Here is a 19132-nt window from a genome sequence, read left to right on the forward strand (position 1 = left end):
TACTTCAAATGGTGAGGTCACATAGCATCCACAGTGAGCTGGTAAAATGGATAACGAACTGGCTTAGTCATAGGAGACCGTGGTGGTGGAAGGGCATTTTCCTCACTGGAGATCCATGACCAGCAGTATTCTGCCAGGATCAGTAATGGGACCATTATAGTCCTAGTATGTATGATTTGGAGGAGCTGTGGACAGTAAGAAAGATAGCTCGAGGATCCAGCAGGATATAGATAGGCTGGCGATGTCAGTGGGAAATGGGCGATTGAGCTTAATCCAGACAAAGGTGAGGTGATGCATTGTGAAAGATCTGATGCAGGAGTGAAGTATACAGATCATGGCAGAATCACTAGCAGCATCAGGGAGAGAGAGAGATCTGGATGTACTGGTCCATAGTTCCCTGAAAGTGCTAACACAGTGGACAGGGTGGTCAAAGAGGCACATAGCATGCTTGCCTTCATCAGTCAGGCCCCGAGCACAAACAATGGGAATGCTGCAGCTGTGTAGACCTTTCGACCACATTGGGAACATTGTGCACAGTCTTGGTCACACTATAAGCAGAATGTAGAGGCTTTGTACAGTGTACAGGAACAGTTTACCAGGATGTTAATTATGTAGAGAGATCGGACAAACTTTGTTGGTTTTCACTTGAATGAAAGATATGGGGCAACCTGATTAAAATTTAGAAAACTATGGGAGGCATGGAGAGTTGGGAGTCTTTGTTTCCTAGGGTAGAAATCTCAATTATCAGGACACAGGTTCAAGGTAAAGAGGATAAGTTTAAAAAATATGTGAGAAGCAAATTTTTTTGGAATGCGCAGGTGGTTGATGAAGCAGATAAAATAGCAAAGTTTAAGAGGCATCTTGACGGATTTAGACAAGGAAAGGAGGGATAACTTTGCAGTTATGATTTCTTTTATCAGTAGTGCAATGTCACCCATCACACCTGAAACTTCGATGTGCTGGAATACTAAGCTGTCAGTCCTGCCCTTCCTTCAGCGAAGTCTCTGGTGATTACAACAATATCATACTCCCACGAGCTGATCAATGCTAAGTTCGCCCACTTTCGCAATCATGCTCCTGGCAATAGATCTAATTTTGGCTCTCCCATTTGACTTACCATGCTCATATCTGACTTTACATCTACTGTGCCCCACCCCCTCACCAAACTACACAAAGACCTCCCAACAGCACGAACAAGCCTCCCAGCAAAGATACAAGACCCCATTCAGATTCAGGTACAACGTATCAATGCTGTACAGGTTCCACCCAGCCCAGTAACTATCCCAGCAATCAGAAGCCCTCCTTCCTACAACAGTCCTTTCGCCACATGAGCATCTTCCTATTTTAAGGCACGGCACTGGAAGTAATCTGGAGAATACAACGTTGGTTCTTCCATTTCTATAAACTATATCATTGGTTATTATTGGGATGGTACGAGTGCCCTCCACCATAAAAACAGAAGCCAAGTTTTGATTTAATGATTCTGCCATTTGTGTGTACACCAACTTCCCAAGGAATCAACATTCACTTCAGCCACTCTTCCTTTGCATACATTTATAGAAGCATTTTCTATCCACTTTTATGTTTTGCACTCTTTTCTGTCATAATTTACCTTTGCACATTTTATTATTTTTTAGTAATCCTTTGCTATTATTGCCTTGTTCCAGTACATGAGATTGCAATGGGTTCTAGGGGTTTAAAGAATAGATTCCCTACTGTGTGGGAACAGGCCACTTGGCCCAAAAAGTCCACATCAACCCGCTGAAGAGTATCCCACTCAGACCCATTCCCCAACTCTATTACATGAAATTTCCCGTGACTCACACACCTAACCTACACATCCCTGAACACTATGGGCAATGTAGCATGGCCAATTCAGTTAATCTGCACAGCTCTGGACTGTGGGAGGAGACCAGAGCACCTGGAGGAAACCCACGCAGACATGGGGAGAATGTGCAAACTCCGCACAGACAGTCGCCCGAGGCTGGAATCAAACCCAGGTCCCTGGCACTGCGAGTCTACGGTGTCTAACTACCGATTTTTGTTAATGATGCTGCTAACACTCTCTGTAGGGGCTGCGTTTACCACTGGAGCTGGCTGGCTTCACATCAATCTTACTGATTTTGGCAGTTTGAGGTTCATTAGTTTTAAAAGATCTAAAGACCAGCCATTCACATATGAGACTGACACACAGATACAAGATACGCATGGGCACTTACCTTGATGTTTGGCATATACTTTGAGAATCTCTCATATTCTTTACTGATTTGGAAAGCCAGCTCTCTTGTGTGACACATGACAAGAACAGACACCTGATTTAAAAGGAAGAGGAGTACAGATGAGATGTGCAGCTACAATGACTTGCCTGGATGATATCGCTCACATCTGAGCTCAAAACATTTCAAGAAACTTCAGCCAGCAAAGGGGATGGGCATCTCATGCCAAAGTCTTGGCAGCTATCCACACATCTTCAGTGGGATTATGAGGAATAGGACCACCGTCTGAACATCACCACGCTGGCAGTACAGCATCATAATATTTCATCATTAAACATAGGGACTCTGCACATAGTTAGTAAACCGCTTACATTTAACAAATGTTATTGAAGTGACCCAGGTTACTACTTTGGAGGCAGCTTCAAATCCTACCATGGGAGCTGCTGGAACTCAAAACCAGAAGTATGGATGATGGACCACTATTATCAACTGTTGCTCAAAATCCACCTGGTCAAGAAAAATTTGCCTCCCAATCCAGCCTTGCCTACACGCAATTCCAAACCCATAGCAACGTTCCAGACATAACCTGTAAACTTGCTGACTAAGCTGTTCAGTTCAAGGACATTTCACAGCAGGCAAGTCATGCCGGCCTGGGAAAGAATGGCCATATTCCACAAGGCTACAGTGAAACACAAGACACGAATGGAAACCGATTCTGCTAACTTGTCAGGCAGGAACAAACGGTGGAATGAAAGTGCTTTGAGAGAACAGCTCCAGTCAAATTTCCAGTGGATGAACTGGGCTTACGGCTAATGGAAGCAGCTTCCACTGAATTTATAACAGATGTGTTTTATCAGGCTCAAATCGAACATAGACAGCTAAAATCAGCGTCTGTGGGCAATATAATTGGGGCGAGGTAATGTGACTGCTTTGTTACAGTACGTGTTCACTACACTATGACAGTCGATCCTGACAGATTACCTGTCCATCTACAGAAAATGTTCACTACACTATGACAGTCTATCCTGACAGATTACCTGTCCATCTACAGGACATGTTCACTACACTATGACAGATTACCTGTCCAACTACAGTACATGTTCACTACACTATGACAGATTACCTGTCCATCTACAGTACATGTTCACTACACTATGACAGTCGATCCTGACAGATTACCTGTCCATCTACAGTACATGTTCACTACACTATGACAGTCGATCCTGACAGATTACCTGTCCATCTACAGTACATGTTCACTACACTATGACAGATTACCTGTCCAACTACAGTACATGTTCACTACACTATGACAGTCTATCCTGACAGATTACCTGTCCATCTACAGTACATGTTCACTACACTATGACAGTCTATCCTGACAGATTACCTGTCCATCTACAGTACATGTTCACTACACTATGACAGTCGATCCTGACAGATTACCTGTCCATCTACAGTACATGTTCACTACACTATGACAGTCGATCCTGACAGATTACCTGTCCATCTACAGTACATGTTCACTACACTATGACAGATTACCTGTCCAACTACAGTACATGTTCACTACACTATGACAGTCTATCCTGACAGATTACCTGTCCATCTACAGTACATGTTCACTACACTATGACAGTCTATCCTGACAGATTACCTGTCCATCTACAGTACATGTTCACTACACTATGACAGTCGATCCTGACAGATTACCTGTCCATCTACAGTACATGTTCACTACACTATGACAGTCGATCCTGACAGATTACCTGTCCATCTACAGTACATGTTCACTACACTATGACAGATTACCTGTCCAACTACAGTACATGTTCACTACACTATGACAGTCTATCCTGACAGATTACCTGTCCATCTACAGTACATGTTCACTACACTATGACAGTCTATCCTGACAGATTACCTGTCCATCTACAGTACATGTTCACTACACTATGACAGTCGATCCTGACAGATTACCTGTCCATCTACAGTACATGTTCACTACACTATGACAGTCGATCCTGACAGATTACCTGTCCATCTACAGGACATGTTCACTACACTATGACAGTCGATCCTGACAGATTACCTGTCCATCTACAGTACATGTTCACTACACTATGACAGTCTATCCTGACAGATTACCTGTCCATCTACAGTACATGTTCACTACACTATGACAGTCTATCCTGACAGATTACCTGTCCATCTACAGTACATGTTCACTACACTATGACAGTCGATCCTGACAGATTACCTGTCCATCTACAGTACATGTTCACTACACTATGACAGATTACCTGTCCATCTACAGTACATGTTCACTACACTATGACAGTCTATCCTGACAGATTACCTGTCCATCTACAGTACATGTTCACTACACTATGACAGTCGATCCTAACGGATTACCTGTCCATCTACAGTACATGTTCACTGCACTATGACAGTCGATCCTGACAGATTACCTGTCCATCTACAGTACATGTTCACTACACTATGACAGTCGATCCTGACAGATTACCTGTCCATCTACAGTACATGTTCACTGCACTATGACAGTCGATCCTGACAGATTACCTGTCCATCTACAGTACATGTTCACTACACTATGACAGTCGATCCTGACAGATTACCTGTCCATCTACAGTACATGTTCACTACACTATGACAGATTACCTGTCCAACTACAGTACATGTTCACTACACTATGACAGTCTATCCTGACAGATTACCTGTCCATCTACAGTACATGTTCACTACACTATGACAGTCTATCCTGACAGATTACCTGTCCATCTACAGTACATGTTCACTACACTATGACAGATTACCTGTCCAACTACAGTACATGTTCACTACACTATGACAGTCTATCCTGACAGATTACCTGTCCATCTACAGTACATGTTCACTACACTATGACAGTCGATCCTGACAGATTACCTGTCCATCTACAGTACGTGTTCACTACACTATGACAGATCACCTGTCCATCTACAATGCATGTTCACTACACTACAACAGTCGATCCTGACAGATTACCTGTCCATCTACAGTACATGTTCACTACACTATGACAGTCGATCCTGACAGATTACCTGTCCATCTACAGTACATGTTCACTACACTATGACAGTCTATCCTGACAGATTACCTGTCCATCTACAGTACATGTTCACTACACTATGACAGTCGATCCTGACAGATTACCTGTCCATCTACAGGACATGTTCACTACACTATGACAGTCGATCCTGACGGATTACCTGTCCATCTACAGTACATGTTCACTACACTATGACAGTCTATCCTGACAGATTACCTGTCCATCTACAGTACATGTTCACTACACTATGTCAGTCTATCCTGACAGATTACCTGTCCATCTACAGCTTCCAACTGCTGCAGAGTAGCAAGAACGAATACAGCAGTCTTCCCCATTCCAGATTTGGCCTGACAGAGAATGTCCATCCCGAGAATGGCCTGAGGAATGCACTCATGTTGAACTGCGAAGAGAGGATGCATACAGTTATGTACCGTGCCACACAAACTGGGGTTAGAGCCATTTGACCAGCAGCAAGTCCTCCCACCAACTCAGAGAGCAGGCTATACGAGACCTGATAGTGTGCAATGAGATAAGATGAATTAACGAGCTTGTAGAAAAGGTATCCCTTAATTGAAGTGATCAGGAAATGATTGAATTTTGTATTGATTTGAAGAACTGTGCACCTAAGCCAAGTGTTTTAAATTTAAAGGAGGGAAACTATGAGAGCATGAAGACAGTTGGCTCAAGTGAACTTGGAAAGCAAGTTAAAGAATAGATGAGTAGAGATACAGTGACAGACATATGGAGTTATTTTAGAACGTTCAGAGAGTACTCATTCCAGTAACAAAGAAACTAAAGATGCAACTTCCGTGGCCAACGAAATTAAACATTGTATTAACTGGAAAGAGAAAGTACATTACAACAAATAGCAGATCTGAATATCAGATAAGTTATAAAGAACGAAGATTAGGAGGGGGAAATTAGAGAAGGCTAGTTAGAATTATCACAGTAATAGGAGCTATTTAGAAAAATATACACCACATTGTTCCTTGTGTGTCAGGGGAATTAATAATGGAAAATAAAGGGAAAATGGAAATGGCAGAACTAAACAGCTTTAGTGTTTTCTCCATACTGTAGACAATCCAAATAACTCAAATGACCATGAATCGGAACGAGGAACTTTGAACAATTACAATCACCAGGGAAAGGATATGAAGAAAATTACTGTAACTGAAGTCTAACAAAGTCTAATTCCATCCAAGTGTCTAAAAGGTGTAACTGCTGAGATCGGGGATGTATTGGTTTTAATTTCCCAACATTCCTTAGATTATATAAAGGCCCTTTCAGATTGGAATCCTTTCCTCAAGAGGGAGACAGAAAGCAGGAAACAATAGACAGGTTAGCTTAACATCTACCAAAGGGAAAGAAAGGAGGTTATTTCAGGGCACTCAAAATCTTACGGTAATCAGCAATGTTCAATAAGGTGGTGCAAATGACACATTTGGCCAATTTACTCGAGTTCTTTGAGGAAATAATAAACAATGAGGATACAAGGGAAGGTGTGATTGTGCTGCACTTAGATTTCCAGAAGAGATTTTATAATCATAGAGCTGATGGCACAATGGTATTAGAAAGGTACACCGTCAAGAGCACAAGTCTACAAAGGGATGTAGATGAGGAGAGATTTTTTCTCTCTCCTCTCCAGGGAGAGAACGAGGCAACGTCACAACACTTCCAAGGCAGCATGAGAAAAATTTGACCAATAAGGGACTGAAAAGGTTATAGGGATAGATGGAATTGAATCTATAATGGAGCAGCCATGACCTTATTAAATGGAGTAGACTGGAGGAACCAAATGACCTCCTGCTGCTCTTAATTCATTAGTCAATCTATGGCAGTCTCTACCCTATCCAGACATAAAACACTGGAAGACAAAACATTCAAACAAACATTGACACTGATTAATTTGAGAGGAAAGCACAGGAAAACAGGCTACTTTGCCAAAATACTCTCCACATGTGTTTCTGTTTCACAAGCGCACTCTCCAAAACCTGTCCACCTAAACTCAACTACATATTGTTCTGAATCCAATTTTCTCTTCTGTGATTGTCAGTGGTGTTTGCAGTATCTACTCCTTGTTGGAATACGTTCAGTCCCATCACCTGGTCTGAGGTGGCACGGTGGCTCAGTGGTTAGCACTGCTGCCTTACAGCACCAGGGACCCAGATTCAATTCCAGCCTCGGGTGACTGTCTGTGTGGAGTTTGTATATTCTCCCTGTATCTGCGTGGGTTTTCTCCGGGTGCTCCAGTTTCCTCCCACAGTCCAAAGCTGTGCAGATCAGGTGAACTGGCCATGCTAAATCGCCCCATAGTGTTAGGTGCATTAGTCAGAGGGAAGGGGGTCTGGGTAGGTTACTTTTCAGAGGGTCAGTGTGGACTGGTTGGACTGAAGGGCATGTTTCCACATTGCAGGGAATCTAATCTAGAGCTTTCATTGGAAGTCCTAACTAGACTTATTACAGACTATTTGTGGAGTGGTCATCTCACCCACAAAAAAAGTACCAATGACTGTGCCACATTGTTAGAACAAGCCTAGACAGAGGTAGATTAGTTTAACCAAAGCACTAACTTCTAACAATTTCAGAAATCGCTGCAGGAGCAGACCACTGGTCTCCTGAAACCTGTTCCACCACAAACAAGATCAGGATTGATCTGCTCCAGGCTTCAACTCCTTTCTCGCAACAGCTCAAACGGTAGGTTGCTGATACGGTTTGGAATTCAGATTTTAAATGAAAGGTACACAGAAATGTCAGATGTGTGAATGAATGCTCGTACGGCTGAGTTTACAACCAATCAGAAGATTAATAGCAGGAGCTTTGAATTCAGTTTAGTTGTGAAAACAGAAATTTTTTCTGAACAACAGCATCAAGCTTCTAGTTCAGGGAACCAGTCGTCTGAGGCAAAGTTGTGTGTGTGAAGCTTCTAAGCAGAGATGGAGAGTTTGGATATACATCCGAATTATTCTTTAGTTTTAATTTTAAAGGTGTTGTAGACATGGGAGGAGAATCATAAAACTATCCGTGCCAGCCAGGGAAAAGAAACCACGTCAGTAAAGTAGAAATTGAGATGGGCTAAGGTGTGAAATTTCTGTGGAAGAGGACTATCTGCAAAAGTATAGCGTTGTAAACAGGTTGAAATGTTGTCTTGCAGTGCGTCAAAATCTGTCATATATAAACAGATATACAAAAACTTTTGAGTACGGATACTTGGGCTTTTCCCCGTATTTGTGAAAGAGACTGATGTTCTGTTCAGGAACATCTGCAGTCTTGTTTCAATGCTGCACTGAATAATCAAAGTAAACAACTGAAAAAAGTTAACACATGGGCCAGATATTCTGAAAACCAACATAGCTGCCTGATTGGGCAGGATAAGTAGGAAGTAAAACAAGGCTGATTTTTATAGCACTCTATTGTAGTAGCCTGAGATTTAAAATGCCAGCCGTACAACCAAACACTGACAGCCGCTATCAAGGACACATCAGTGCTAAGGAAATAACAAAATCCTTTGGTGGTCGGAGACCTCCTGTTAGGTCCATTACATGTGTCCTTGGGGTGTCTGGCTTAAGTTTGGGGCTCAGCTTCATCGTTACTCAGGAATTAAACTGGGTTTTCTCGATTTTCCTGGTAACTTAATAGAATCTGAACCCTCAGACTTCAGGAACGTTTTTGCACGGTTCCAAACTTAGGGAAGATGCCATTGGAATCTTAAATTTCCTGAGTAATTCAGACATTGACAAGTTCCTATGCTGCTGCAATAAATTTGGAGTACTTGGTTTTCCTTCTGGCATTATCGCAGTCTACTGACCCACCTTTGTTCCATCAGGTAGGAACTTTACACACAAACAAGACTCAGGTCATTTGACCCCTCGCATCTGCTCCACCACTCCATAAGGTCACGATCCATCCCCGCCATAATTTGAGTCCCTTACTGGTCAAGAAACTACCCGCCTCTGGTCTAGAATTAGTTAAGGACCCTGTCAACCACACTACAATCCCCAAGGTTAGAAGGAAAAGCCTCAGTTAGAGGGTGTCAATCACAAGCCTTGAGTAAAGACTCGAAATGTACCATATCAGAAAGAGCCAAGGTCTCAGATAGTAATGTTACCTTCGGAAGGGTGCTCAAAGCCACAGTCCACAATGGCTCGCAGTAGCTCTGGTTTGAGCAGAAAATCTCTGAAGCCGGAGCTGTGAATGGAGACATAGGAACCCTTCACATCTTTCTTAGTTTGAGTTGCTGCTGGTTCTGTTTGGGTCTGGTTTTCATCATCCTCTTCATAATCCAACAGCTCATTCTCAACATCATTCTCTGCCATCTTGTCAGCTGGAAATAAACAATAGATCTCACAAGGTTCACAGGAGCCCATTCAATTATTTTTCCCACCCTCTGTCTATTGAAGTCAATTTCTGTCCCCCTAATAGGATCGTTTCAGGGTAGAGGCAGAGATGGACAGCACAGAAACAGGATTTCAACCTGACTGCAAAACCTCTTCCAAAGAGGCCTACTTCCTCTTCCTACAAACACTCAATTACCCCTCCCCCCCCAAACCCCTTCTCACCCCCCAATTTATCTCTCCACCCCGAAGGCTCCCAGTCTCACTCCTGATGAAGGGCTCATGCCTGAAACATCGATTCTCCTGCTCCTTGGATGCTGCCTGGCCTGCTGTGCTTTTCCAGCAACACGCACTCAGCACAGAAACAGACCCTTTGCTCCAACTTGTCCATGCTGATCAGATATCCTAACCTAATCTAGCCGATACCCCTCTCAAGCCTTCCTATTCATATACCATTCCATACATGTACCAGCCTCTGTGTGAAAAAGTTGCCCCTTAGGTCTCTTTTATATCTTTTCCCTCTCCCCCTAAACCTATGCCCTCCAGTTCTGGAGTCCCCGACCCCAGGGAAAATACTTTGTCTGTTTACCCTATCCATGCCCCTCATGATTTTATAAATCTCTATAAGATCACCCCTCAGCCTCCGACGCTCCAGGGAAAACAGCCCCAGCCTGTTCAGCCTCTCCCTATAGCTCAGATCCTCCAACCCTGGCAACATCCTTGTAAATCTTTTCTGAACCCTTTCAAGTTTCACAGCATCTTTCCGATAGGAAGGAGACCAGAATTGCACGCAATATTCCAACAGTGGCCTAACCAATGTTCTGTACAGCCGCAACATGACCTCCCAACTGCTGTACTCAATACTCTGACCAATAAAGGAGAGCATACCAAACGCCTTCTTCACTATCCTATCTACCTGCGACTCCACTTTCAAGGAGTGGTGAACCTGTACATCCAAGGTCTTTGTTTAGCAGAGTGCTGTTAGTCAGGCAAGGGATGGAGCAGGTAGAACTCTCTCGGGTGATCCATCTGACTGGCACACCTGAGTACAGCTCCCTAAGGGCAACATCACTCCTCCAAACACACCTCAGGCATTTTAGATCCACCCCACTGGGCTATCCTCTGTGCCCCTCTCAAACACCGACTCAACCTACTCCCCAACTCCCCACAGTAGTTCTTTTGCAACCCGCCCCCCCTCCCCAATTCTGAGTGAAACAAAAAAACTGGATGGCGACCCGAAACAAATAGAGAAAGTGCTTGAGAGGTTCAGGTCGGGCAGTGTGAAGTTCTTTCACTCCCGAGATGCTCACACACTTGATACAACTGCAATACACCAACTTACTTGAACAAACAATCAAACTTATTAAACAGTACAGTACAGGGTTTCGACAGGAACCTTTAACACAGGGTCGTGGCAAAAACTCTCTCTGAACAAAGGAAACAGTTAAGGTTTATAAAAGCATGGCCAAGTGAGGTGACCCCTTTGACCCTCTTCACCAGCATCATTGGAGAGAAAAAACAGGGCGAACATTTAAAGCGCAGAGACCCTTCATTTAAGAAAAACCTGTTTTTCTCCCCGTGGACACGGGCAGAGCTGCTGAGATTGTCTCATAGTCCTCCCATATGTTGTTTGCTCTCCCAGTGTGATCCCCATCTCACACTGTTCCTCACCAGGTCCCCCCTCCCAGTGTGATCCCCATCTCACACTGTTCCTCACCAGGTCCCCCCTCCCAGTGTGATCCCCATCTCACACTGTTCCTCACCAGGTCCTCCCTCCCAGTGTGATCCCCATCTCACACTGTTCCTCACCAGGTCCCCCCCCCACAGTGTGATCCCCATCTCACACTGTTCCTCACCAGGTCCCCCCTCCCAGTGTGATCCCCATCTCACACTGTTCCTCACCAGGTCCCCCCACCCCCAGTGTGATCCCCATCTCACACTGTTCCTCACCAGGTCCCCCCACCCCCAGTGTGATCCCCATCTCACACTGTTCCTCACCAGGTCCCCCCTCCCAGTGTGATCCCCATCTCACACTGTTCCTCACCAGGTCCCCCCACCCCCAGTGTGATCCCCATCTCACACTGTTCCTCACCAGGTCCCCTCCCCCTCCCAGTGTGACCCCCATCTCACACTGTTCCTCACCAGGTCCCCCCACCCCCAGTGTGATACCCCATCTCACACTGTTCCTCACCAGGTGCCCCCCCCCCCCCTCTCTCTCTCTCACCTGTTGCAGGAATCTCTCCCTCATTCAATTTTCCTCTTTGGTCACACCCTCTTCAGCCTTCCTCTGATCCCCCCCACCCCCATCCCCTCACCCTCACCCCCACCCCCACCCTCACTCCTTCCCCCCACCCCCACCCCCATCCCCATCCCCTCACCCCCACCCTCACTCCTTCCCCTCCCCCTCCCCCCACCCCCATCCCCTCACCCCCACCCTCACCCTCACTCCTTCCCCCCACCCTCACCCCCACCCCCACCCTCACTCCTTCCCCCCACCCTCACCCCCACCCCCACCCTCACTCCTTCCCCCCACCCTCACCCCCACCCCCACCCTCACTCCTTCCCCCCACCCTCACCCCCATCCCCTCACCCTCACCCTCACTCCTTCCCCCCACCCTCACCCCCACCCCCACCCTCACTCCTTCCCCCCACCCTCACTCCTTCCCCCCACCCTCACCCCCATCCCCTCACCCCCACCCCCACCCTCACTCCTTCCCCCCACCCTCACCCCCATCCCCTCACCCTCACCCTCACTCCTTCCCCCCACCCCCACCCTCACTCCTTCCCCCCACCCTCACCCCCACCCCCACCCCCACCCCCACCCTCACTCCTTCCCCTCACCCTCACCCCTTCCCCCCACCCTTCTGTCTGTCTCTCTCTCCCCTCCCCCACCCCCCCCGTGTGTGAGCTGCGGTTCCCAGGCCCGCGGCCTCCCATCCCCTACCTGCCCCTGGCCGTCTCCCTGATCCTGATCCCGATCCCGATCCCGCTCCGACACCAAATGGCTGCTCCGTCCGCACGCTCCGCGCCGAGCCGCCTGCTGACGGAAGTCCCGCCCCACACGCCCATCCATTGGGCCGTCCAGATGTCCGTCAACATGAACGCACCGATAGGATTGGGTAGTGGACGGAAGTGGGCTCCAGTCCGGCGCGCGGCCTGGTCTCCTATTGGCTGAGGGAGGTGTCCATCACCGCGGGCGGAGGAGGGGCGGGGCCAGCGCCGGCTCCTTCAAACAGCAAATAACTGAGAGCACAGGCTTCAGGCCTCGGTGTAGGCCCCGGGGAGGGGGATGTGGGGGGGAATATCAGGAATGGGGGGGGATATAGGAATGTTGGTTATGGGAATGGGGGGTATGGGGGTAATATGGGGAATGTTGGGAAATAAGGGGAATGGGGGAATATGGGAATGTGAGGAATGGAGGGGGAATGGGGGCAAATGTGAGTAATGGGGAGAATGGGGAATGGAGGGGGGATGGGAGAATGGGCAGGGAATGTGGTGAATGGGGTGAACGGGGAATGGAGGGAATATGGGGAATGATCAGAATGGGAGAATGGGGGGGTGACAGGGAATGGGGGAAATATGGGGAATGGGGTAATATGGGAATATGGGGAATGGAGGGAAATATGGGGAATGGGGGAATATAGGAATGTGGGGAATGGGGGTAATATGGGAATGTGGGGAATGGGGTAAAATGGGAATGTTGGTAATGGGAATATGGGGAATGGGGGGTATGGGGGAATATGGGGAATCGAGGGGAATATGGGGAATCGAGGGGAATGGGGGTAATATGGGGAATGCAGGGAATATGGGGAATGGGGGAAATATGGGGAATGCAGGGAATGGGGGGGATAATGGGGAATGGAGGGAATGGGGGGATAATGGGGAATATGGGGAATGGAGGGAATTGGTGGAATATGGGGAATGGAGGGGAATGTGGGGAATATGGGGAATGGGGGGATAGGCGGGGAATATGGGGAATGGGGGAATATGGGAAATGGAAGGGAATATGGGGAATGAGGGGGAATGGGGGGAATGGAGGGGAATATGGGGAGGAAGGGGGGAATATGGGGAATGAGGGGATTATGGGGAATGTTGGGAAATAAGGGGAATACGGGGAATGGAGGGGAATGGGGGGATTATGGGGAATGTTGGGAAATAAGGGGAATGGGGGAATACGGGGAATGGGGGAATATGGGGAACGGAGGGGGATATGGGGAATGGGGGGATTATGGGGAATGTTGGGAAATAAGGGGAATGTTGGGAATATGGCGAATGGAAGGGATCATGGGGAATGGAGGAGAATATGGAGAATGGGGGAATATGGGGAATGGAGGGGAACATGGGGAATGGAGGAGAATATGGAGAATGGGGGAATATGGGGAATAGAGGGAAATATGGGGAATGGTGGGGGAACATGGGGAATGGAGGGGAATATAGAGAATGTGGGGAATGGGGGAATGTGGGGAATGGGGGAATATGGGTAATGGAGTGGGGTATGGGGAATGGAGGGGAATATGGGGATTGGAGGGGAATGGGGTTAATATGGGAATGTGGGGAATATGGGGAATGGGGGCAAATGTGAGTAATGGGGAGAATGGGGAATGGGAGGGGAATATGGGGAATGGAGGGGGAATGTGAGGAATGGAGGGGGAATGGGGGGAATATGGGGAATGGACCGGAATGGGGATGGGAGAATGGGCAGGGAATGTAGTGAATGGAGGGGGGATGTGCAGAATGGGGGGAATATGGGGAATGGGGTGAACGGGGAATGGAGGGAAGGGGAATGGGGAGAATATGGGGGGGAATATGGGGAATGATCAGAATGGGAGAATGGGGGAATGACAGGGAATGGGGGAAATATGGGGAATGGGGGGAATATGGAGAATGGGGGAAATGGGGAATGGAGGGGGAATGGGTGGAATATGGGGAATGGGGACAATGGGAAATGGGGGGGAATATGGGAAATTCATATGGGAAATAATGTGTATTCACCCGCCATCTCTGCACTAAGTGTATTCACCCGCCATCTCTGCACTAAGTGTATTCACCCGCCATCTCTGCACTAAGTGTATTCATCCGCCATCTCTGCACTAAGTGTATTCATCCGCCATCTCTGCACTAAGTGTATTCACCCGCCATCTCTGCACTAAGTGTATTCATCCGCCATCTCTGCACGAACGCGTTTCAATCCCCCTTCTCTGCACTAATGCGTATTTTCCCACCATCTCTGCACTAGTGTGTATTCATCCACCATCTCTGCACTAATGCGTATTCATCCGCCATCTCTGCACTAATGTATATTCATAAACAATCTCTGCACTAATGTGTCTTCATCCGCCATCTCTGCACTAACGTGTATTCTTCCCCCATCTCTGCACTACTGTGTATTCATCCGCCATCACTGCACTAATGTGTATTCATCCGCCATCACTGCACTAATGTGTATACATATACCATCTCTGCACGAATGACTATTCATCCGCCATCTCTGCACTAATGCGTATACGTCCGCCATCACTGCACTAACGTGTATACATCCGCCATCTCTGCACTAAGTGTATTCATCCGCCATCTCTGCACGAACGCGTTACAATCCCCCTTCTCTGCACTAATGCGTATTTACCCACCATCTCTGTACTAATGTGTATTCATCCACCATCTCTGCACTAATGTGTATACATCCGCCATATCTGCACTAATGCTTTTTCACCCGCCATCTCTGCACTAAGGCGTATTCATCCGCCATCTCGGCACTAATGCGTATTCATCCGCCAGCTCTGCGCTAATGTGTATTCATCCGCCATCTCTGCACTAATGTATATTCATAAACAATCTCTGCACTAATGTGTCTTCATCCGCCATCTCTGCACTAACGTGTATTCTTCCCCCATCTCTGCACTACTGTGTATTCATCCGCCATCTTTGCACTCATGAGTATTCATCCGCCATCGCTGCACTGATGCGTATTCATCCGCCATCTCTGCACGAATGTGTATTCATCCGCCATCTCTGCACTAATGTGAATTCACCCGCCATCTCTGCACTATTGTGTATTCATCCGCCATCTCTGCACTAATGTGTATACATCCGCCATCTCTGCACTAATGTGTATACATCCGCCATCTCTGCACGAGTGACTATTCATCCGCCATCTCTGCACTAATGTGTATTCATCCGCCATCTCTGCACTGATGCGTATTCATCCAACATCTCTGCACCAATGTGTAATCATCCGCCATCTCTGCACTAATGTGTATTCATCCGCCATATCTGCACTAATGCTTTTTCACCCTCCATCTCTGCACTAAGGCGTATTCATCCGCCATCTCGGCACTAATGCGTATTCATCCGCCATCTCTGCACTAATGTGTATTCATCCGCCATCTCTGCACTAATGTATATTCGTAAACAATCTCTGCACTAATGTGTCTTCATCCGCCATCTCGGCACTAATGTATATTCGTAAACAATCTCTGCACTAATGCGTATTTACCCACCATCTCTGCACTAATGTGTATTCATCCACCATCTCTGCACTAATGTGTATACATCCGCCATCTCTGCACTAATGCTTTTTCACCCGCCATCACTGCACTGATGCGTATTCATCCACCATCTCTGCACTAATGTGTAATCATCCGCCATCTCTGCACTAATGTGTATTCATCCGCCATATCTGCACTAATGCTTTTTCACTCGCCATCTCTGCACTAAGGCGTATTCATCCGCCATCTCTGCACTAATGCGTATTCATCCGCCATCTCGGCACTAATGTGTATTCATCCGCCATGTCTGCACTAACGTATATTCGTAAACAATCTCTGCACTAATGTGTCTTCATCCGCCATCTCTGCACTAACGTGTATTCATCCACCATCTTTGCACTCATGAGTATTCATCCGCCATCGCTGCACTGATGCGTATTCATCTGCCATCTCTGCACGAATGTGTATTCATCCGCCATCTCTGCACTAATGTGTATTCATCCACCATCTCTGCACTATTGTGTATTCATCCGCCATCGCTGCAGTAACGTGTATTCATCCACCATCTCTGCACTAATGTGTATACATCCGCCATCTCTGCACGAATGACTATTCATCCGCCATCTCTGCACTAATGTGTATTCATCCGCCATCGCTGCACTAATGTGTATTCATCCGCCATCTCTGCACGAATGACTATTCATCCGCCATCTCTGCACTAATGTGTATTCATCCACCATCTCTGCACGAATGTGTATTCATCCGCCATCTCTGCACTAATGTGTATTCATCCACCATCTCTGCACGAATGTGTATTCATCCGCCATCTCTGCACTAATGTGTATTCACCCGCCATCTCTGCACTAATGTGTATTCATCCGCCATCTCTGCACTAATGTGTATTCACCCGCCATCTCTGCACTAATGTGAATTCATCCGCCATCTCTGCACTAATGTGTATACGTCCGCCATCACTGCACTAACGTGTATACATCCGCCATCTCTGCACTAAGTGTATTCATCCACCATCCCTGCACTAATGTGTATACGTCCGCCATCACTGCACTAACGTGTATACATCCGCCATCTCTGCACTAATTTGTAGTCATCCACCATCTCTGCACTAATGTGTATACATCCGCCATCTCTGCACTAAAGCTTTTTCACCCGCCATCACTGCACTGATGCGTATTCATCCACCATCTCTGCACTAATGTGTAATCATCCGCCATCTCTGCACTAATGTGTATTCATCCGCCATATCTGCACTAATGCTTTTTCACCCGCCATCTCTGCACTAAGGCGTATTCATCCGCCATCTCGTCACTAATGAGTATTCATCCGCCATCTCTGCACTAATGTGTATTCATCCGCCATCTCTGCACTAATGTGTAATCATCCGCCATCTCTGCACTAATGTGTATTCATCCGCCATATCTGCACTAATGCTTTTTCACCCGCCATCTCTGCACTAAGACGTATTCATCCGCCATCTCGTCACTAATGAGTATTCATCCGCCATCTCTGCACTAACGTGTATTCTTCCCCCATCTCTGCACTACTGTGTATTCATCCGCCATCTTTGCACTCATGAGTATTCATCCGCCATCGCTGCACTGATGCGTATTCATCCGCCATCTCTGCACGAATGTGTATTCATCCGCCATCTCTGCACTAATGTGTATTCATTCGCCATCTCTGCACTAATGAGTATTCATCCACCATCTCTGCACTAATGCGTATACGTCCGCCATCACTGCACTAACGTGTATACATCCGCCATCTCTGCACGAACGCGTTTCAATCCCCCTTCTCTGCACTAATGCGTATTTACCCACCATCTCTGCACTAATGTGTATTCATCCGCCATATCTGCACTAATGCTTTTTCACCCGCCATCTCTGCACTAAGGCGTATTCATCCGCCATCTCGGCACTAATGCGTATACGTCCGCCATCACTGCATTAACGTGTATACATCCGCCATCTCTGCACTAAGTGTATTCATCCGCCATCTCTGCACAAACGTGTTTCAATCCCCCTTCTCTGCACTAATGCGTATGTACCCACCATCTCTGCACTAATTTGTATTCATCCACCATCTCTGCACTAATGTGTATACATCCGCCATCTCTGCACTAAAGCTTTTTCACCCGCCATCACTGCACTGATGCGTATTCATCCACCATCTCTGCACTAATGTGTAATCATCCGCCATCTCGGCACTAATGCGTATTCATCCGCCATCTCTGCACTAATGTGTATTCATCCGCCATCTCTGCACTAATGTGTATTCGTAAACAATCTCTGCACTAATATGTAATCATCCGCCATCTCGGCACTAATGCGTATTCATCCGCCATCTCTGCACTAATGTGTATTCATCCGCCATCTCTGCACTAATGTGTATTCGTAAACAATCTCTGCACTAATGTGTATTCTTCCCCCATCTCTGCACTACTGTGTATTCATCCGCCATCTTTGCACTCATGAGTATTCATCCGCATCGCTGCACTGATGCGTATTCATCCGCCATCTCTGCACGAATGACTATTCATCCGCCATCTCTGCACTAATGTGTATTCATCCGCATCGCTGCACTGATGCGTATTCATCCGCCATCTCTGCACTGATGCGTATTCATCCGCCATCTCTGCACTAATGTGTATTCATCCACCATCTCTGCACGAATGTGTATTCATCCGCCATCTCTGCACTAATGCGTATACGTCCGCCATCACTGCACTAACGTGTATACATCCGCCATCTCTGCACTAAGTGTATTCATCCGCCATCTCTGCACGAACGCGTTTCAATCCCCCTTCTCTGCACTAATGCGTATTTACCCACCATCTCTGCACTGATGCGTATTCATCCACCATCTCTGCACTAATGTGTACTCATCCACCATCTCTGCACTAATGCTTTTTCACCCGCCATCTCTGCACTAAGGCGTATTCATCCGCCATCTCGGCACTAATGCGTATTC

The 19132-nt window shown here is 46.8% G+C and overlaps 1 protein-coding gene across 1 annotated transcript in view; it reads right to left on the minus strand.

Annotated features, from left to right (window-relative positions):
* The window catches only part of LOC132835833 (ATP-dependent RNA helicase DDX39A-like), a 38658-nt gene extending 25950 nt beyond the window's left edge, over positions 1-12708 (minus strand). The window contains exons 1-4 of the mRNA XM_060854929.1: positions 12604-12708; positions 9434-9649; positions 5601-5728; positions 2220-2312 (exon numbers count right to left, since the gene is read on the minus strand). Coding sequence (XP_060710912.1) covers positions 2220-2312; positions 5601-5728; positions 9434-9641 — 429 coding nt within the window. The 5' untranslated portion in view covers positions 9642-9649; positions 12604-12708. The remainder of the gene's footprint in view (positions 1-2219; positions 2313-5600; positions 5729-9433; positions 9650-12603) is intronic.
* Between the last annotated feature and the right edge of the window lie 6424 nt (positions 12709-19132).

The sequence above is a fragment of the Hemiscyllium ocellatum genome, chromosome 45, assembly GCF_020745735.1.
Source record: "Hemiscyllium ocellatum isolate sHemOce1 chromosome 45, sHemOce1.pat.X.cur, whole genome shotgun sequence".
In the NCBI taxonomy this organism is placed as follows: Eukaryota; Metazoa; Chordata; class Chondrichthyes; order Orectolobiformes; family Hemiscylliidae; genus Hemiscyllium; species Hemiscyllium ocellatum.